General features: G+C 39.9%; 1 protein-coding gene across 5 annotated transcripts in view; it reads left to right on the top strand.

The window, feature by feature from the left end:
• Window positions 1–22,229, top strand: part of MACROD2 (mono-ADP ribosylhydrolase 2) — an 857,870-nt gene that overhangs the window by 162,856 nt on the left and 672,785 nt on the right. For all 5 annotated transcript variants that reach the window (XM_065632892.1, XM_065632891.1, XM_065632889.1 and 2 more), the window contains exon 4: window positions 19,743–19,772. In XM_065632892.1, the coding sequence (XP_065488964.1) occupies window positions 19,743–19,772 (30 nt within the window). The remainder of the gene's footprint in view (window positions 1–19,742; window positions 19,773–22,229) is intronic.

Here is a 22,229-nt window from a genome sequence, read left to right as displayed (position 1 = left end):
AAACATTGCTTATGATCTTAACTGCACGCAGAGCCCGACTTCCCCCCTGAGGAGTTCCTGTGGAGCAGGTGGCAGGATGCCGGCACGTTCATTTATGTCGCGAGGCCTCCAATTCACTAGTTAAATCAGGTTTCCACTACCTACTTCTGTAGGTTGCCATCAGTATTCCTTCATGAAAATACCGGATAAATATCAAACAAATGGTCGTAAGTTAAAAAAAACCCAACAAACTTGGAATTTTAACATAAATGTTAGTTTTCAGTTAATGGTAGAAGAGTTTGACCTACTGCACTTCGAGTGCAATTGCAATATAGGATTTTGTTGTTTTATTAGTTGGTAATCACGTAAACAAGCGGAAGAAAGGATAGGGAGAGTAAACTTAATTTGAGAAGAGATAACTCTTCTGAGACAAATCTTAAATCTTGCTGAGCCAGGGAGGTTAAAATAGTACTCACTGAGCACTAAGTTTAACTTTTTCAGTATTTATTTCCTGTAGGCTGATTAAATTGTCTAGTCTCAAGAGAGCAGGTTTTTTTCACGTTGTGATAATGATTGGTATTCAATATTCGATTTAGGTTGTTTGTTTAATAATTCAATACTCGTGATGAATCTCGTTAAGTGAAACTTTTTGCACGTATATCTGAGTTGTAGTTGAAAAATGGATTAATATATAATTTTAATACTCCATACATACATTTATATCTTCTCTACTTCTGTTTTTCAATAAATAACACAATTCCACAACACGTTTCTCTAGAGCTTCATAATTGTATTGCTAGCTTTTATGAGACACCAAGGGACAAACTGTAAATAATCTATATGGTGTCCAGTAAAATGTTCTTAAGAGCTTTGTTTTTGAGAGGAAAAAAATCACCATAATGCATATGAAAATATAATGGCTATTCTTCAATCAAGTGATTTCCTGGTCTCATGTGACCTTTTAACTCCCGAGCTATCAGATGAGGTTTTCTAGTTAGCAGCTGCATCTCCTCTCAGGAGAAAGCCCTGATAAATTCATTTAAATCTGAGTTTTTCTTGACTCTCCAGGGGCGCGTTGTAGGTACCTTTCATGAAGGATGACTTGGGAAGATGGAATCAGTTGGGAAGTTGCAGGCGGTTTTTATTGGGGCAGTGGAAAAAGGGTCATTTTCTCAAATGTCAGCGTGGCTTGGATGAAGCCCACTTTTAGGCATTGACATCTAGTAGCTGCTTGTTTACGTATTTGCCTTCTTTCTAGCTTAAGTCACTTTAATCCGGTGACTGGAAACCGTATGTGCTGAAGCCAACAGGCAAAATGTCAAGAGTGCAGCGGGAAGCTGGAGAGCAAACGGTGAGAGGGCAGCTCGACAGAGGAGCAGACGGAGCGAGCGGGGTGGGAAAGCAAACTGGTCAAGGCACCGTTGACCTTGGTGCGGGGAAGAAGCAGCTGGGAGAGAAACTGGAGAAGAACAACCTGGTAGAAGATGTGATTGTGAGAAAACGTCATGTGTAGAGCCTTGGAAAAACAGGACAAGTGTAGGGAGTAGGTTGGGGGAGGAAACCATGAGTGGGACTTGGGCGGTAGAAGCGCCGAAGTGGGGTGGCTTTCCTCTGCAAGACAATCTTGGAGACAAATAGCACTTGTTGGCCCTGATAGCAGCAACTCCTTGGGCTCAAGATAATTTCTCTCTTCAGGAGCAGCAGTTCCCAAAGGGTTCCTTTCAGTTAAGTACTGCAGATTGTGGTATTTTGGGTGCAACTTGTCTTTAGTCAAACACATGAAGTGGTGGAAGAATGAAATGGTCGTATAAAACAGTCCCTTGCAGGAGTGTCAGGCCAGACAGAAGTCGTGAGGATTGGGAAAATCCAGCTGGTAACTCTTCATACAGGCTGACTTAAACTTGTGTTTGTGGATGAAAGCCTGGTCTGAATCAGTCTCTGATGCATTCCACTGACTTGTGGCGGTATCTGCTGTACCTGCTGTGAATTTCCACAAAGGGTTCACTTCGTTTTAACCGGGGATTTCTGCTGACGAGTATTATTGTGGGTAAAAACCGGGACTTTTCTACTGTGTTGTTTGACTGCGTTGCACCAAAGCAAAAATGCTGACATGCTCCCCAACTGCAGTAACCTCTTACTCTTCAAAATCTTGAAAACTGGTATCGGCTGCCCCTTATTCTCCTCCAGAGTGCACATTTCCAGCTCTGAACATGTAGGATGTGACTGCTGGAAAGCTTACAGGTCAAACGCTGTTTCTGAACCTACAGAAGGATATTCACAAAAGGTAACTAGATGCATTATCCAAGTGGTGGAAAGAGGGACATCACTCCACAGGGTGGAAAATTTGGTGGCTACATCCACCGCCTGCTCCAACTCACTTTCTAGGACCGATAGCTGCACAGGGAACCAAGGAGAGCAGGATGTGATGCTAAAGGGATTATTTGTGAACACCCTTGGAAATATAATAGTCCAAACGCTGTCATTTAAAATTCCCGATCTGCTTTCCGCTCATGTGGCTTCAGCAGCATTAGTTAAAGTTGGCTGGTTTAGCAAACATATTTTGTCATTATGTATATTTGCTATTACATTCTTCAAGTGTAAATCATGGAAAAGTAAAAGCATTCAGCGGTTGAATAGTAATAAAAATATCTCAGCTCGATGTTCTAGAGATGATGTATATGCAGCCATTTACAAAAAGGGAATAAAATGGAAAAAAGAAGAAAGGAATAGCAGTTGGGAAAGATATTTTGTGTTTCTGGCAGTTTTAAAAGCTGCTACAAGTTTTAGAAGTTTTCTTTGTCAAGAAAAGAAACCATTTTTTTTTCAATTTAATGAATTTAGTAAGTATGTTATATTAACCGGAATTTTTAGTTACAGCTTTTTTTTTAACTGCAGCAGAGTAAAAAAGTAGAGTTTAACAAAATAAAAGCTGATAATTTAGCTTTTAAAAATATTCCTTTGGGCTGTAGAGAGTTTTCTCATGTTTTCTAGGCTTTAAGAAGATGTCCCATGAATAAACAATATTTTGCATATTTTCTGATGGATATTCTTCCATCTGTTGAGCTTTTTAAATGATGTGTTAAAGTGGAATGTGTGATCCTTTCTCCCTGTGTGTTTAACAGGATATTTTGACATGTGAGTACCATACTGCTCGTAAATGGTCATCATCTGTTATTAAATAGACGATGTTAGTAGAAGATCTTTAATGCATTTGCCAAGCATCTTAATTAATATTGGTAAAACCTGGTTTATACCTTGGGAAATAATGCAAGATTGAGTTCCAGCTTATTGGCTCTTTATCAACCCCGCTTAAAGCCGCTGGCCATCAGGGTCTTAAGCCTGTACTTAGGATTTACCTGTTGAATATGGTTTTGATGACAAACGTAATGAAAATTCCTACATGGAATAAAACTTCTACACCATGGCAACAATATCAAAACATCACTGCTCTTCCCGCACTCCTTTTACTGGCCAGAAAAGCAGTTTGTGACTCTGAGAGACTTGTGAAAGCGGAGAACAGATTTTTCGTTGGGTGTGGGGACTTTTTTCTGTGTTGTTTGGTTTTTTTTCTTCCCTTATCTGTAGCCTCCGTGTAAGTCAAAAGTTCCAAGATGGAAAGTATGCATATATTAAAATTAACTAGAACTCCCCCTAAATAAATAAGCAAAACCCCCAAATAACCCAGCTTTGACAGAAAGACACACAGAACTTTTTTTCTCCTCAATAGTAGCTCTACAGTTCTCTCTCGTAGCGGGTTAAATTGACCCCGCTGGGGTCATTGGAACATTTTTTCCTATAAAGGTTATAAAAACACCTACTTTCCTCTACCGATAGATGCCATTTCTGAAAGCATAAAGCCTCTCATGCTCTGGAGCTACAAGTGTAACTGGAAGGCTCATTTCTACAAGTGTTTTTGGGGCAGAAGGGTGAGGGTGCTGCGTGTGGACACCCCTGGAAGGTGCTCGACAGTGTGAAAAACTGGCTGGAGAGGGAAGGTCAAAGCATCCGATAACTGGGACTTCTGGAACTTTCCAACAGTAACCGCAAAGGGTATTAATTTTGTCTGTCAAAACAGACCGAAGCAGTATTTAGGAGCTGGAGATTATTCATTTAAATTGTGAAAAGGCTAAAGTTACAGTGACGGATGTTTCGAAGGACTGGAGAGAGGACTAAAGTTATATTTAAATATGAATCCGCTGTGAAGCTGTCATAACATCCCTTACAGTAAAAAGTGAAATTGCTGAGCTGCAAGATTTGTTGTCTGAAACAATACTTAGGACATATCCTGTCTTCTACAGAATTTCTCAGACTAGGGAATTTAATCTGTTTAAGCCTGGCTGTTCAGTCAGTACTCACCCTCGTGTATGTGGCACAGGAGCTTTCCCAGCAGCTCCGAGTCCAGTTGGGTCCCACGGGAGCTCTCGAGGTTGCATGAAAGGGTCTTGAACCTCCAAATGCACATCCTCTGGAGCGATTGATTTGGAAGAACGGGAAATACACGTTAAGTGCATTTATCCTTCTCAAGAGTCCTTCGTGTCCACCAATGGTTGAATTTATCTTCATGAAAGGGTGTTTTGTACACCGGACGTAATGCATTTCAAATCTCGGCTTCGATGAGATGGCAGCGATAGAGTGAATAGAGATATTCTCTCTGTTACAAAACTAGCATGGGCTGCTTCATTTCTAGTTCATCGTTTTCTTCATTTCTGATGCTTCAAACAGGTATAACTCTGTTCTTCGAAGGATTAATTTTGAAATTGTAATGGTGGAACATATAGTCTGATTGCATTAGTAACAGTTGGCTTCATCTTGCCGTATGAGACGCAGCCAGTGTGGCCCCAATGGACACGTTCTTCTGCCCCTGATGGTGGCAGCGGCACCAGCCTGCTGAGACCAGCCCCCGGTAACGCCTACACCTGATCTTTGTGGTGTTTCTTGTAGGACCTGTTGCAGCTTTTATAACTGTAATTCTTTTTAAAAGTGTCTCGTAGATACATTTCACGAGGTGCACTTAAAATTTGTGATGTGAATTGAAAGTACAGATACCTTGGTGTATCTTCTGGGGGAAGAAAAAAAAAAAGAGGTGGGTTTTGGCAAATCTCTTGTCAAAATCTTGCCTTTATTTGCTTCCTTGTGATCTTGTGATTAACATTTCTTGTTTGTTTGTTGGATTTCTTTGGGGGTTGTGTGTTGTTGTGGTGTTTTGTTGTTTTTGTCTTTTCCTTTCCTCTCTGGTCCTCTCTTCTTATTCTGTTTTCTAATTGTTTATCTTGCAGAGGAAAAACAAATTCTATCATGAATGGAGCAGGCAAAAAAGCCATCGCCCAGTAAGGAGTTACTGCTAATAGATCCATGCTTCTGAATGGTTTCAATTATTTCCCCATTTTATTCAGTGGGGATTTTATTAGTGCTTCAAAAGTCAGAAACTTCGGGATTTGCAAGGTACTTCTCTGCAACTTTCCCCATCTCCTAAGAGAACAAAAGTCTAGGAAAAACTTGGGAAAGGATTGGATGAAATATCCTCTAAAGTGTTTATGATAAAGCAGTTGGGAGTGGGCAAGGATACATGAGGACATCTTATCTCCGTCTAGAACTTTTAGAAACTTTGATAGGGGTGGATTGTCCTATTAGATATACTTGATCCCATTAACACTACAGCCTTTTAAATGTTCAAAGCCAGGTATCTCTGAACAAAGGCTGTGAATAAGTGACTTGCATTTACGTAAGCACAAGGATTCTCCACCCTGGGAGTTTATATCACGATGTCCTTGATTAGATAGTCCCAGCAGGAGAGCACTGTGGACTCAGATATGCTGTGTTTGCTCATCAAGATACTCTGTCTGCAGTTCTTTACAAACCAAGGGGATTTTCGAAGACATCATGGCTGCAGACATCTTGGCACAGAAGGAGACCTTGTGAAAAGCATGTGTGTCGTCTTGCAACAAAGTGGGGTTTTTTGTCTAAAAGACGTGACGTATTTCTTTAAGAAAATGTGTGGTTTGCCGTTTGGCGAAGATTCTATAGTTTACCATTCCGTGTTTCTGTGCAGATTCCAGGATGCTAAATACTGCTATGGTATTGCACCCCCACCCAGTTTCCATTATTAAAAGACTGGTGAAAACAATTAGTTAAAAACTTGTCCTGGATTTCACAAGTTTCCTTTTTGGAGAAGGATTACAGCTTTTGTCTGGGGCAAGCCAGAATTTCTCTTTTCCACTGTGCATGTTCCAAAATATGAAACCGGCTGATTGGTGAATTCAGCAAAAATAAAATAATTTGTTCCAAAATTTTTAGACTTTTGAGTGCCGCTATCTCTCTTGTTAGTATCAATGCTTGTTTATGGCCATTGGTTTGCCATTTTTTGCAGTGATCACGTTGTCTTCCAGTAAGAGTCACCAGCACACTCCTACCAGCAGTATTAGTAGAATGCAAACTAGCAGTTTAAATGAGATTACTGGGATCAGTCATCTGGACAGAGAAGATTTAAAAGTGGCCTTGATCGAGGTCCTTAAAATTATGAAGTAGACAGTAAAGCGATTATGATCGAAGAGGAAAAATGATAAAAAGAAGTTAAGATGCAATGAAAGAATGGATTTCTTAAAATGTTTTGTGTATTTCCAAAGAAATAAAGGCATGATATTACCTTGTATTTTTCTGATCAGCATAGAAGTTTCCTTGTGGCAAGAGAGAAAAGAAACATGCCATGAAATAATTACTTTTTTAAAAGGATGTTTCATAACACTAATGAATATTTTGCTGTAAAAATCACATGGAAGAAAACATGCATACTTACTCTCTAAAAATTTCTAGGTACCTGTGTGTGTGTAACAGAGTTATTTAAGAGACCTTTCATCTTAGCATTTTTTAATATAAAATAGAGCATTTCAATTAGCACTTTTTCTTTCACCCCTTTTCTGTTTTAAGGATTTTTTCCTTTTTATCTCAATCCTGCACTTCTTTGTCAGGATCCATTCTCCTCCTGGTGTTATTCTTTACTTGGTTTCCACTTGGTTTCTCCTTCCTTAGTGTGGACTAATAGAACAATTTTGGTTTAGAGACATGGCAGGAAAAGAGTGTGACTCCTACCCAACTTTTCTCTCTATGTGCACCGTCAGCTCTCCTGTGCTTGAATTATTAACTTATTTCCTTTGGTGGGAAAGAGAGAATGAAGCCATCCTGGTGGTGCATGTTTCCACCTCAGTATGATAGCTGTTGTCTAAGGAATATTAGAATTTGCCTTTATTTTCGGTCATTTCCTCTCCCTCCCGTGCAAACTGTTGCCACCTGATATTCTTGTCCTACCATGTGCAGCTTTTCTCCTTTGTTCAGGTGTAAGAAGTAAGGGGGTTTTTTTTGTTGTAATTTTCAGTAATTAAACTGATTAGAATTAAACTGGTGGGGAAACTGCATTTGATTACACAGGCAATACAGAGGAGGTAAAACTCATCTAACTAGGTTCCTTGCCAGCCTTTAGGCTTTTAATAGCTAAGTTAATTTCCTAGAGGAATATGGGCTGATTGAAGGAAAAACTATAATCATTAATTGCAGTAGATTTAATTTGTTTGAAGTATAAAGAAAAGACTGCCTGAGACTTCAGGGGAAGAAAAGAGCCGTGCTCCTGTGCAGTCACTTATTCCAGCCAGACCAGAATGTTTTTTGCTGCCCATAACAAATTCTGGTGAAATTCTTGGACCGTGGGTTTTATACATATCGGTAGGAGTGATATTCTTAGGTCACAACTTTATTAGAGATAAATTAACAGGACATCTCTTCCTGCAAATCATGACCAGGAACTTAACGCTGTATGTAATATTTAGTAGTGTGAGTTTCATATTTTCATCTATTTACCTGATGCTTCAGGGACTTAAGATCTTCTCTAGCTATCCACTGAACCGTTTCTTTGTTAATGTGGTTATAGAATATGAGATTGCTGTAGCTCCTTTCCAAGAGAAACCAGAAATTTTCTGTATTCAGTAAAGGTTCTTTTTTATTAATTGTCATTTAATTTCTTTCTCCCTGGTGATCAGAGCATGTGACGGGTGTTTTGGGACCTCTCTATTAATTGCCACTAAAGAAGTAATTTTACGTAGAGCTTTAAAAGATGATTCATCTTTTTCTTTTCTGACCTTTACCTACCTTACAGATGTGCTTATATATAGCAGAAGATGTATATATCCTTTGACATGACTGGTCTATTTGTATAAGCAACATTTGTACTTTGCCTAATTCTGTCTTTGTTTTCTTAGTACGTTTTTCGGAAGTACTCAGCTGATGCTTAAATCGCACTAGTGGTATTAGAATACTGAAATGAAGTGTTTGCTATGCAAAAAATATATTCTAGTATTCCTGTTTGTATTTTCTAGACGTGGAATATATACTAATCCTAGATGCAGAAGGTCTATATGAAAGCTTGGAGCTTCTTAAGATTTTGAATGTTCCTGTTATAAAGTATAGAAGGAATGATATAACTCATTAAAATATGAACTTACGGAGAATATGTTTTCAGAAAGTCGCTCTAGATGGACTGTATGCGTTCCAGCATTTGGGAGAAAAAGGCCTGACCGTGGGTTGCACACATTTGACCTCATGTGGTTTTTGTGCTATATCTGTCTCTCTTTTTGCCTTACAGAAAGATAAGTAAAACCAAAACCATAGACGTGCTTCTTGGATCAACACTTCAAAAATACTCAGTAACAGGAAAAAAAGGAGCAGTGTAGTTTGAAGTGATTAATCAGCTTTCCCACTTTATCTTCAGCCTAATTGTCTGTAGAAATTGTTTGTAGGATTATTTCTTTGGCTTTGTTTCCTCTGTCTTAAGCTCTAATTAGTGAGCCACAGTCCTTTTTATTGAAGCTTGTAGTGAGAATACCTCCAACAATTAGGTGGTATGACATACAAAAACCTTGCGATTGAGTTGTAGCCCAGGGAAAGGGTCAAACTTGTTCGCTAATTTGTTTTACCCGGTGGTACGACTCTTGAGTCAACGGGCAAACTGTTACTAGAAGCAACGAAAGGAAATGTTAGCAAAAATATCAAGTACGAGCAGTTCTTGCGGTTTTGGGTAGAGGTTGTAGCTGAAAGGATTTGTGGTGGAAGTGCTCGTGGGGATGATGGTAAATTAACCACAAGCATCTTTGCCACGAGGGACTGAATTCCCATCATCTGTCTTGGCTTCACAAAACACGGATGCCCCGCGTTGCGACCTCTCTAAATTTGTCCATTTAGGGAAATCAGCTTTCCAAGCGTGGTCTTCTGATCTGTACCCAAAAGATGGGTCTCTTCTAGAGACCTCAAATACATTGTCTACCTAAGAACAGCCCTACGTGGCAAGGAAGTCTGAGTCCTGCTTGATACGGGCAACGTTCCCGTATCGAAATTTGACCAGCGGAATCAGCAGGAAGCAAGGGTGGGAAATTGGAGGGATGATACTCCGGCGCCTGGACGGTGAAGTTATTGATTAGGTGTTGCAGCTTGACGAATTCTCTTTGTGCGTGGCGCGATTGGCGTGGGACCGTGCGGCCAGCCAACCCCCCCGTTGCGCTTCAGAGAACATGAAAGGTCCTTGTCCAGCCTAACCTCAGTACATTTTTCATCAAAGCCTTAATACCGCTTCTGCCAGATGTTACCTGCTTGAATGCACAGCCTTGTAACAACGGTGCCTATTTACTGCATTTTTTTTTTTTGGTAATAGCTTTAATCTCCTTCGTCATTAAGAAGTGGCTGTAATCTTAGTGTTAAAAGGGGTATTTTCGGAGTATAATAAAGTGGAGTCCTTGCTTCTCATGCAAGCGTGGGGCACCCAAGGGGCGGGTACGGAGCTGATAACACAGGTGAATGAGGTACAGGGCGGTTTTTGGGAGGCAGGGAACTGAGCAGGGCGGCTCCAACCTCACAGTTGTTGAGGTAAATCATGAACGGTGAGAGTCTGAGAACCCCCCAACAACCCATCAGGAGCAAAGAATTGTCCCCCACCATCTGAAATCCCGTCATTGCCAGGGTTTTCATCTGGCCTTTGGCTTTGTCACACCTTGAAATATTGAAAAGATCTACAGGCCTTCACATCATTTTGATTATTGTGATCTCCCTTTTCTTTGAAGTTCCTGATGAGAGTTTTTTAAGTTTCCAGGGCATATGAAAATGGTAAGCTAACAGTAGTGTCGGGATTTTTTCCTGTATTTTTTCGAACTTGAGATTATGTTTCTCTGCTTTAAGACACATAATGGATTGTATGTTCCAGGAGCAGTAAAATGAAGAGGGTAATCGGTCTCCTTCTGACTAAACTCGTGTAACTTCTATAATAAAAGGGGCAATTTCTGGTTTCTCCGATAGAGTAAGTTGATGGCTACGCTTTATGTCTTTTTCTTTCTTCTCAGGATTTTTTTTTTTAAGCTTATAGATGGCAACATTTTGAAACAATCGGATATGGATGGTATATTTGGCAACAGTATACAGAAAGATTTGGGACAGTATTCTTATGGACAGTGTAAGATGTCCACTCCGTATGTTACTGTAATGCATTATTCCTTTTTTGACTGAAATACCCAGGTTATTAAGTTCTACTTCCCCTTATAAAGAAATACATGACCGTTGTCATACAAATATTTAGCCCTATAGCAACAGTTTGGGCCTGTGTTTGAAAACAAAACAGTGCAGTAAAATACATAACCAGATTCTCTGGTTTTTCTGTAATATGGCTCACACTGTCCACAGTGGGAGCTGCTTCTAATTTCAGGCTATATAACGCAAGGATCATTAGAGAGATTATACAACGCATTCGTATGCAGAGCATGTTACATTCGCCCAGTTGGATCCATTTTAAAGGAGACTTTACTTCAGAGCTTCACTTGCAGGCTCTTCAGATCCTACATGTCTGCGCTCGTTGCTTGCAGGAGCTTGTAATTCATTGTCAAAATCTTCCTTCCAGGCTGCTCTTGCAAAAACAGCGCAACAACACCTCGCCTTCCTCTAACTTTGCAGCAAAATTTGCAAGTGAAGTCTTGTCTGCGTAGCTGGAAAAAAGCGCGAGGGCTGTTTTGGTGAGACATGAGGTGTGCCTTTTTTCTTTCTTTTTTTTTTTTTTTTGGTCGTTCCCTTTTTTCCTCCTTCTTTTGAAAACTGGTTATTTTTTTCACGAGTGTCAATACCCTAAGAAAAAACAGTGGTGTGGACACTCGGTGCTTTTACTCCAAAATAGGCTCACTGAGGCCAACCCTGCAGCCGTAGCCAGGACTGAGCTCCTTTCGACTGCCTTTGAGTAACCGAGGAGCAGCCCGGGCTGTGCCCACACCACACGTACACCCTGCAGAAAAATCCACTGTGCTGTTCTCAGGGAAAGGCCCCAGGGAGCTTCTTTTTCAGCGGTGGACTTGGATTTTGTAACAAGTTTAGGGATTTTTATTGTTTTGAAGCCTGAATGGTGAATATTAATATTTCAAGACTGAAACAAGTTAGTTTTGATCACCTTTTGATTTCTTTTTGATTTTCAGGGCAGAATTGTTGCCTTATTAAAACTTTTTTCGATCAGATATTTTCCTTTGTGAAATCAAATCTTATGCAATTATTTCCTAGTGAATGAAATTGAAATGAAATCTTGTGATTAGGAACACCGTAAGTACCATAGCAGTGTTTGTGTACAGATAGACCTTGGGAGGTTCAGGGCTGGTTGTAATTTTGAAAATACAGAAGCAAAGAAAGCACAAAGAACTTCCCTCTATGTTTTTCTGTTATCCAGATAACACGTCCTTTGGGATACTGGAAAGATACACGAATGATATAAATTTCACTAATTATTTTGAAATAATTACCACCAAAGCTGCTTTTCTAATTGTGCAGGTAGAACTTTGGACAGCCTCTTGTGCTGTTTTGCGTAGGCTTTTAAATATTGATGATGACTCTACTTAAATGGATTAATTATATACTGCAGCACTTTAATTCCTTTTAACGCTACATTTACAAACCACACAAATGGTCCAAATTATGAGATGAAGAACTGGCCGTAGTAGACCTGGATATTTTTTTCCTCATTATTCTGCCCTGAAATAAGTTCCTGTTGCTTTAGGATTCAGCTCAGCTATATTTTAAAATATGTTGATGATCTAGAAGGCACCTTTAAGTGGTTGAGCAAACCACGAATCGACAGACAAAAATGGATGAAATCTTAATTCATATTATAACTTTCCCTTTAGCATCTGGTATTGTGTGTGATAATTTTTCAATGCGTGTTTTAGACCGAAAATATTACTGCTTTGTGCCTTTCTCACATTTGCCAGAAAGAACGTGAAAAATGAGCGCACCTTCTGCAAAGGGGTTCGCGCAGAACGTGCCGATGGACGTTTCTGTGCTTACCAGCCAGTTTTAGCCTTTTCTGGCTCCTTCCCTTCAAAGTGCCGCTTCTGATTCAACACGTCTTGCATCGATGAGATCAGCCCCATCAAACAGGTTCTAACTGTACTTCATGCTGGTGGGAAACCTTTTCCTTTTGCATCGCCTTCTTCCCATGGATTTGAAATAGGTGTTTTTGTCTAGCTGAAAATAATACCGATGGATGGGTGTGAATTTCATTGGTATGAATGCGTGATGTGCTGGTTTTGTGGAATTCAACCTGGAAATGCTTTGTGGAGTTGCGTTTGGGACTGAAGATCTCCTGATGAATACCATTCTTAAAAATAAATTTCTCTCTTCTTTTTGGATATTCTTTTAAGTTCCTTTTTTTTGCTGTTGTTGACTTGACTTCCCCACCAAGAAGCAATTGTGGTGATTTTGAGTCCTCAGGCTACTGTAAAGTTTCATCTCCTTTTAAAGTTGGAGCTTAATCTTCAGTCCATGCAGAGGTTTATACAGCAGCATTTAGGAAATACTCCGGGCCGAATGCCTCCTCTTGTGTGTTTTTCTCAGAATGTGTTAGTCAGCTTCAATTGCTGTTAGTTTCCTCTCACTCTGCGTTAAAGCAATCACTGTATTTCACTGTCAGGTCAAAACCTGTCATTTTTCTCCTTCGAAGGTCTGCCTTCCATATATTCTACATTTTAATGCCAGACTGAGAGCTGTGTGCTGATTTCTAGACTGTGTTCACGCTGCTGCTGCCTGCTGCCTTGCCTACATCGGCTTTTGTGGGTTTGGTGTTTGGTTTTGTTTGGGTTTTTTTCACCCCTTCATGTCAGATTTCAGAGACGCTTTGCATATGACTGATTCAGCTTAATGGGTGTAATATATAACTTTTAAAAATAGCTTTCTTGCATAAATGCACTTTATATATTGAGTTGCTAATGTATTAGAAGAAGAAAAATAACTGAAAAGTTGTGACAGTTATTGTTTCCTTATTGAATTCAGAATGTTGTGAAGGCAATTTCCTTGACAGGATCAACTCCAGAGCACTTACTAGTATGCTGATGGTTTTTTTCCTTAATCTACCTATGAAATACCTTTTACAAGCCTGAAATTGGAGATAATGACTACTTTATTTGCAAAGATGGCAAAACATAGTTTTAACAATTTGTTCTCTATACAAAATTTGTGAATGGGGAATAGAATACCACGGATTGTATGACAAGTAAACCACAAAGTCGTTTTATTAGTTCCAAACACAAACCCTGTGCTTTTAATTGCACAAAGCCTTCCGTTAGGTTTTATCTTTAAAGCAGGAGAAATTGGTAGGGTGTACTTTTGGTATCCTGGAAAAAAAGTAAGGCATGGAAAATTCAGTCCCTTTCTCTTGTCTCCTGCATCATCTGTTTTGCTAACACAGATGATGGCAACTTCGTAAAGCGAACTGTTTGGATGCATTGGGTCATGACTCTGGACATCTTGGCTTTTTAGAAAAAGAGCTTGAAGTTGGTGCTTTGTACTAACACTAAAATATGACTGGATAGGTGTTCACTTCACCCCAAAATAGTCCAAACAGCTCCAGCTTGTGCGTGAGCCAAGGGATTCCATCCCAGGTCAGCTTTTCGTGTTAGTCCAGAGGGGCAAAAGCCCTTTCCAGGAACAGAGAGAAGCAGCTTGTTTGTAGAAATCTTCTGCACTGTAGGAAACAATTAATAATTTGCTGCTGCCTGTAGTAGGGAGCTATTTCTGTTGTACGGTTGCACACAGGTTATTGTCACACCCTCCATATTGAGTAAGTATCTGGAGGCTGCATTTACAGAAGGCACATAGGTGTGTGAAGATGCTAATAGTAGGACTTACTAATGTGCCTCAGCACTTTAAGCCAATCATGTTTTGGAGGCTCGGTGGTTTTCTGATTTCCAGTAATCTCTGCTTTGCATCATTAGCCACATAACTTTGCAAATCTGGCCCAGTCTGTTAGTATAATGTTATTTTATCCCTCCTGATTGCCATAGCTTTGTGTGCAAGGGAGTATTTGGAGTGAAGTTAATTATAGGGGTGACTGTGCTGTAGTATATTGTGTTTGGCCGTATTTTATTTACTTCAAAATTACTTCATGATCTTTAAGCTTAAAGCTTTTTACTCCAAGGCATCACAACAGATCTCAAGTTAAAAATGGTTGAATGTACAAGGTGCAGTTATTAGCTCACTCTTCTTTCTTCTCTCTGCTTTCTTGAGAAAAGATCAAACAAAATGCAGTGGCAGGTAAGGATGTCTCACAAAACATGTAGAAGAAATGTAGCTTCCTGTTCCATAAATTACTGGTACTCTGCTCACCAGCTGCCTGTTATGATGTTTTATTGATGAATAAAAATGGTGTCGGAGGCAATAGACTGTCTTGCATCTTCCCACACTGCCAGTTATAAAGATGTCTTCTTGAATGAATTTCACAATTAGAAAGTATTGACAAAAATATTTAATCTTTTTTTACATCAAAATAAGCTCAAACATCTGCTGCCAAAGTCAGACAATATCAAGTAGTCTTTTAAGAGTATATTTTTATTATACTGACAGATGCATGGCTGCATGACATAGATGTCAATTTAAGTTACTAGTGCCATTAATACTTGACAAAGACATGCTCCCAGAAGAATTTATGTTTTTAAAATGTTGTCAGATGAGTATGTGCCAACAAAAAGTAACCAGAGTTATTCAGCTATGTTGTTAACAAAGCTAAAAGTGTGTTATCTCCAAAGACATCAAAAAAATTGATATTTGCATCTTACCTATTTTCTAAATTCCACAGAATTGACAGCAGAAACAATAATTGTGTCTGCAAATGTCTGTTTCGGCAACGCATACATACATCCTTTTTCACGTTTTATACCTTTTGGCTTACAGCGCAGAAAGATTTTCAGTTTCATTTGAGGTGAACTTCTTCAAAATTAATTTGCTTTCCACAGAATTCCAAATAATCCTACTTCTTGGCAAGGACACCGTTGTAAAGGGGACATTGAGGAAAATGCTAAGACCTGTGCCAGAGATTCTGGTCTGTTTATTCACTCAAAAAAGCGTTGGAAAGCTACATGACTTCAGTCATTAAGAAGGCTGAGATTTAAAACATTCACATCAAGTTCTTATTTGTCAAATATGCTGGTATATCCATTATTCAAATTTGTGTTTTTTAGTAACCTGGGATTTCATTATGGGTATTCCATAATGAGAAACCAAGCTTACTTTAAATACTTTCCTTCCAGGTTGGTCAGGTTGGTGGGTTTTGTTGTTGTTGTTTGGTCGTTGTGGTTGGTGTTGGTTTTTTGGTGTTTTGTTTTGTTTCCCCCCCCCTTTCCCCACAGAAGTGTTTTGGAAGGAGTTTTGTTTCTTAGAGCAAGAGTGTAGTTTTCTGGGTAGACCAGCCCAGCGTTGATGGAGTTTGTTTAGTAGCGCTGTCCTGCTGCTGTTACTCTGTGTTACAAAGCATAAAAGTCTAGTCCGTTGAGGTGCCATGTAATTTGAAATACTGGATTTCTGGTTGAATCTGGGGTCATAAACATCTCGTTAAGGGCTAAGTCATTATACACGGTGATTAGAGACTGGATTTTTTTTTTTAGAGTGGATTTTTTCTTAGAGATGAGCCTGAACTTTTTAGAAACAATTTTTACTGCTAATGCTTCTCATGTATTTAATAAAAAGAAATCTAGACCTAAGAGGCTGAAAGCCCTGTTGCTACTTCTATATGTGTTTCTGTTCACTGTACAGAGGCAGACTCTGAAGGTGAGATCTGTCTCTCAAAATGCAGAGTTCAAGACTTGTTTCATTTGTTTCATCCTGGAGCTGCCATTTAAAATACACCACAGGAACTGGTCCCCAGATATGGCTGGTTTTTAAAATTCATATTATTACTTTTTTTTTTTTTTTTTTTTGAAGCCTATGTTACCGTTGCAGGCAAAAACATTTAAAATTAGATGAGCTCTCACTTCTGCTGCCTCTTGTGGGCCATCACCAAGTGAGGTGTCTTGGATGGGGCTTTATCATCGTGCGTTGTATTTCAGTCTGAGAAGGACGCTCATAGTCTGCTGGCTGCCCGACTGCTCTGTGTCATCCCTCCTCTTAGTATAAATGAGCAGATATTAAAATAATATTTCAAGGTTTGTTTTGTGAGTGGATTTTCAGAATTAATGCCCAGGAATCTATTGTAGTTTGTAAGGAGGCAATTTTAGAAAGGTTGGGCAGGTTAACTTGAAAGGGTAACATGGGGAATGGAAAGAAGTGCAAGAAGTCCTAACGTCACGTTTCTTTGGAGCCCCTCTTATGGTTGGTTGTTGTCTTCTACTGTTCTTCGCCTTGGTAACTTGGCAGTAATTCAGTCTTCTCATTTCCCCCCCGCTAACTCTCCTGTGACTTGAGAATCTTGTTCAGCTCTGTGACAGAGAAATAAGGGCAAGGGGTTAGTCAAGATGGATTTACTAGTTGTCTACAACTGCTGTAACGTGTGCTACCTGAAGCTGGGCACACCCCGAGTCAGGCGGGGGAGTTGTACCTGCACACAGTGTAGTGGTGCAACCCGGGGAGCAATTTGGCCTACGTCACGTTTGGAGGTTGGCAGCTCCTAGGGTCCCACTGCTGGTTGCTCATTACCTACTCATAGTTGAACTTCCACAGCAGGAGCCCCTTTCAAAGTATTTTGCAAGATTTGGTCATTTGGGAGCACTGACGGACAAAATGCAGCTGTAGATTAACACCGGGGGACTGAGGAGAGAGGCAATACTTGCTCCAACATAATATGATGTGATTGCAGCCATGGGGCTGTGCTGACCTCCTCTCCATCCAGATGAAAATCCTCAGCTCTGGCTGGGGGAAACTATGCTTTAGGTGGGAAGTGACAAGTTACTTCTGTCAGGGTAAGGCTTTCCCAAAAATTGAGAGGTATATTTTATTGAACTTTTTGAGTACAATCAAAAAAATCTGAAAATAAAAGTATTTTTGAGTGACACATTATGTTTCTGGAAAGGATGTTGTAAATGTAATTCAGTCATGTTCTTTCCTGGCATCATAGGAAAATGGTTTGATTTTCCTCCTAATAGCCAAGCATAATGCTTTAAAAAAAAAAAAAAGGCGCCTATGAATTATTACTGTAATTTCAATAGCTGTAATAGATGCACTGCAGCCAAAAATCTGTTTGAACTGTTTTTGCTGTTTCTATAGAGAAGTGTGTGATGCTATATGCTGTTAACAAATTGTAGAAAATATTGGAAAGATGAACATTGTCAGTTAAAAGTTAATGAGAGAAACACAATTCGCTGAGAAGCCAGCAAAGAGAGTTTGCAGAGAGGATGTTGGACGGGTATCAGAAGAAACATTTTTAGCAGTGGAAACTTTGGTTTCAGTGAGGTATAACAGGTCTTAGCTGTGTCTCTTAAGTCTCTCAAACTTAATAACTGAAATACTAGAATTTGACTCATTCAAGAACTAGAATGGTAATTCTAGGTGCATTCTACAGGGCCAAAAAGAATGATCTTGAATAGCAGACTTGTGGAAGTAGATGAGACTTTGTTACTTTTATATTCTTCTGATAGGAAGTACGCTGAATTTTGTCTCAGATACACTGGATTCACTGCAGGGAAGGTGATATTACCTGTTACAAGATTCCTTTGGAAGCTGCTGTAGAAATGTGTGGGGCTCTTTTTAATTTGTGTCTTGTCTTTAATAGTGAATTTCAGTGAAGGCAAGAGCAGGGAAGTGTAGGAACATTGAAGTTCAGTGACACTCTTTACAATATGACTGCATAGTTTTATGATTACTATCATTGTATCTTTTTCAAAGGCGATTTGTATATGGCAATATTTGTTCCACGCTAGCACTTTATAGAGGGTAGCCAAGAGCCTGAAGCGGTCTTGTTATGCTACGTATGTTCTAGAAACAAAGATTATTTGCCCCGTTTTCCTCCATCTAATCTTCCAGAATATTAGAACCAGGCTTGGATCAGAAAGATGCACGAGAACATCCCTCTGCGTTTGGGTCTCAGTAAGTGGAGGAACAACCAGTCCTAAGATGGATAACTGTCCCTGTAGGTGGCAGTTTGTTTTGATCTGATTTTGTCAGCTACGCTAGATATAAAGCTGCATATTTATTTCTTTAAAGAGCATTGCATTTTTGCGAATATAAAGCTGCTTCTTGAGTTACTCTAAGCTAATAATATTAATGGTATGTGTTGCTTTATAAATCAGAGATCTTGGGTGTGCTACTTTGATGGAAAATTTAGCTTTTCAATGAAGATAGTTTCACTGCAGTGTCAGGGCTGCAAATGGTTGAGCTGAAAGTGGATGTTAAGTCAAAGAGGTTTTCAGAGTATCTGAAAGAGAAATGAGGAAAAACCAAGGTAACTGTTGATTTTTTGTGAGAGTCTTAAGAAAGTGATGGAAAAAAACCAACAGGGAATTTGCTGTTTACATTCTTCTATGTAGGAAGCAGAGGGAAGTCATAGAAACAATAATGTATAACAATAGAAAGTTTGGATACTGGAAAATACCGGATTTATTCTGTGTATCATGCCATCTGCCCTTATCCTGAAGCAGGAAGTTGTTTGATGTCTTGCTTCTCCTTTACTCATCACCAAGCAATAAGAAATACCTATGTCCATCTTTTATACTCTTGCTTTTATACTGTGTTTTATCTATATGATGATAGGACAGGGATTTGTTTTCCACTCATCTAAAGGGTGAATAGTTTACTCAAGTCAGGCTTAGATGCCTGGACTTTCCTTCTGTTTTTGCCTAGGCAGCGGAAGGAAAATGTTTGGCATGGCTCCAATTGTGCTAGCTTAATTTGAAGGACCATCTTGTATCACTATGCTCTGAAAATTGCTTTCCATAAGTGATTTACCCACTTCTGGCATGGACAGCTGGATGGTTACAGTCAAGAGGCAATTAAGCATGCTGAGTAAAATCCCAACTTAATTGCATACTGTGGTAAAACACCCTTCGATAATCAATGGGGCCAAGGTTTCTCATCGTCATCCTCAGTGATCCCCTGTCATAGAAAACAAGGAGAGCTAATCAAATGTTGCATCAAAGTCTGCTTAAGTTTCTTTAAAATGAAGGACTTTTACGTAGTTTTGTAATCAAAAAGGAACGTGGCTTATAGAATTACAAATTCAAGACTGCAATTTACAGGCTATTCAACACATTAAGCTTTAATAATTGCATTACTGTTTTATTTATTAGCTTACAAGTTCAAAGGTATTGCAAAATAGTGCAAAGGTAAAGATTGCCATTACAGTTTACATAAATGATTGTTCTTGCAGTAAATGTTTTTGGAAAAATGGAGAGTAGCAAACTTACTGAAAGAATGGAAAATCTCCTGTGAAACATCTTCTGTTTTGGTTCCATCTATATTTAGGAAGCTCAATGCTAACGATTCTCCTTTTGTTCTTCTTGCAGCTAATTCCAGCCTTCTTGGAGGTGGAGGAGGTGAGTCTTTGCGCAGTGCTATATTTCTCCTTAAATAAATGTGGAATGTATGCTGAGAAAATGTGGTGGTTAGTTGGTTATAGAACAGTATATGGTATGTTCAAAATGTAGAAAAGTAACGTTATTAGACGGGAAAACTCACCAAAGTCAGTAACGTTTAATGTCATCAAGAGGTAGCGTGTGTGACTGCTGCTGGATTTGGTTTCCCCTCTGGATTGAACTGGGGCTGACCTGTATCTGGGGCTAACTGAAATACGGAGGAACTGAACTGCCTTACATTGTGTTGCGTTTAAGTATTTAGGATGTTTATTTAATTTACTTCAAGGGAAGCTTGAATGTGTCCTAAATAAAAGTGGTGTTTGTTGTTTTTAGGATTTTTTAAAAATGAAATAATCAGAACATGGTAAAAACTGATTTTGGTAAACTAATGAGATTTCATATTTCCACTTTTTTTTTTTTAAAAAAAACTTAGCTGCTTGCCTCATTCTGCTTGCCGGAACAGTCAAATAGATTTCAACAGAAATCTTTGGTTTATATAAGAGATGCTACCAACGTATACATTATAAGCCAGAGAGGCACAAGTGCACATAGTGGATATTGTTTCCAAATACATGTGTATTGTAGGTTGATGCTATTTTGCCTTTCGTAATACTGTAGTACCATGGCTGTAAGAGCTTAAACAAGTGCTAGCAATTGAGGGAAAAAAAAAAAATAATAAATAAAAGCCACGAAGAGCTTGCTGTGGGTTTTCTGTGACTTCCCGTGCCTCCCAGAGGGAAGCAGAAGAGCTCGGTTCTGGAAATTTCCCAGTGCAGGAGCGGTACCGGCAGCCGCTAATCTTCCTTCCTGGCTGGAGTTAAAAGCACTCGATGATCAGAGCTTACATATGCAAGGGGAGAGGAAAGGGCTCTGTAAGAAGGCAGAAGATTGCTGTTGCTCGTGAGGCTCGAGGATAAATCGTCGAAGCTTTTGTTTTAACAGCCTTAACCGAACACGCAGCCTTTATTTGGGGACCGTGAAAAGGTGCTTGACAGCTGCACCCAGGCATCTAAATAAAACCATTCATGTTTCTCAGCTGTGTGTCTGGACATTAAAGCATGGGGAAGCCTTACCTGGTAATCCTGTTGGATTAATCTGTTTCTTTTGATTCGAGTTAGTTGTTTGCGGTATACCAAATTTTTCTTTGTTTAAAAGATAATCCTTTACGAGGCAATCCTTCGCTAGCTGTTGATGTTCCAGCGGAGCTCCTCTCCAGCGCTTGTTCCCAGCCAGTAATGTAAAAAAAAAAAAAAACAAACCATCAATGCAAATGTTCAAATTCCAATCCGATTCCCAGAGTACGGCTGCTGCTGAAAGGATTTGGCTCTTGACTTTCTATGGTATTTATTCAGCTGGGCCGTACTACAAAAGTTGATGTCCGTTCAGCGTGGCACGAGGTAACGTGGCTCTCCCTCGGTGGCAGATGAGACGAGCCTGCGCCGTGGGGCAAGGTGGAGTTTTTCCTGTGTTTTATGTGTTAAGAGTGGGGGAGTTTCAACGAAGTTAGTTTGTTGGCAATTAAAAACAACTCTCCCCCGCACGCGCTTCCTGTTTTCCCGCCTCTCGGGGCAGGCTGAGGTGATGCTGGGTCCGTGTGCTGCTGCACCTTCTGCATCTCCCCCCATCCTCCTGCCCAGGAAACGCAATCCCAGATCCTTTCATCTCCAGCGGAAGGATAACAACGTACCCCCTTGCTTATGATACAGGTAAAATGCCTAATTTGGCTATTTTATGGCTTAGTGTTTGAGTGTCGATGGTCGAAGGGCTGCGTTTGTGCCGTCAGCCGCCCTTGGGCGGGGTGGGTGACGCAGCCTCAGACTGGACTCCCTTAAGTTTTTCGAATCTTTTGAGGAAAATTTCTGAGAATTTTGCTACCAGAGCACTCCCAGTTTTGGGAGGCTGCCGGGGGGCATCTGTGGCTCCGTCTTTGGGTACGTGCGTTGGCCGTGCCCTTTCGGAGAAGGGAAGGTCTGCGGCTGGAGCCCCCTCAGGGGAGCACAAGATGGAGGCACCTCCTGGCTGGGTCACCCACCCGCCCGCAGCCTCTGCCTCTTGGAAAAACGACTCGTTACTGCCAACGTCCATCTGTCTGTGGAAGGGAACGTTTCATCTCCAGTTCAGCGCTTTGGGATTTCAAATTCTGGACGTATTTTTCCCTTTTTCCAGAAGGAAGTAATGGCAGCACTCCATGTGAAATATTCCCGGTGAATTATTAAAACTTTATTACATACGTAAACGCCAAAGCCATCTTTTGATTGCAAATGCTGAATATTTATGGTGATGCATAATACCAGTGTAGTTTCTCCAATAATGGGATTCAGATCTCTTCAGTAACTGTTGTAACGTTAATCTCTTTGTGACTGCTGGGCGTATGAATACGTATCTTAGTTTTACAGAAAATGAAAACCAGAAATTTCT

Source organism: Caloenas nicobarica, chromosome 3, assembly GCF_036013445.1.
Source record: "Caloenas nicobarica isolate bCalNic1 chromosome 3, bCalNic1.hap1, whole genome shotgun sequence".
NCBI classification, from domain to species: Eukaryota; Metazoa; Chordata; class Aves; order Columbiformes; family Columbidae; genus Caloenas; species Caloenas nicobarica.
The sequence above is the reverse complement of the archived record's forward strand: the minus strand, read 5'-3'. Positions and strand labels throughout refer to the sequence as shown.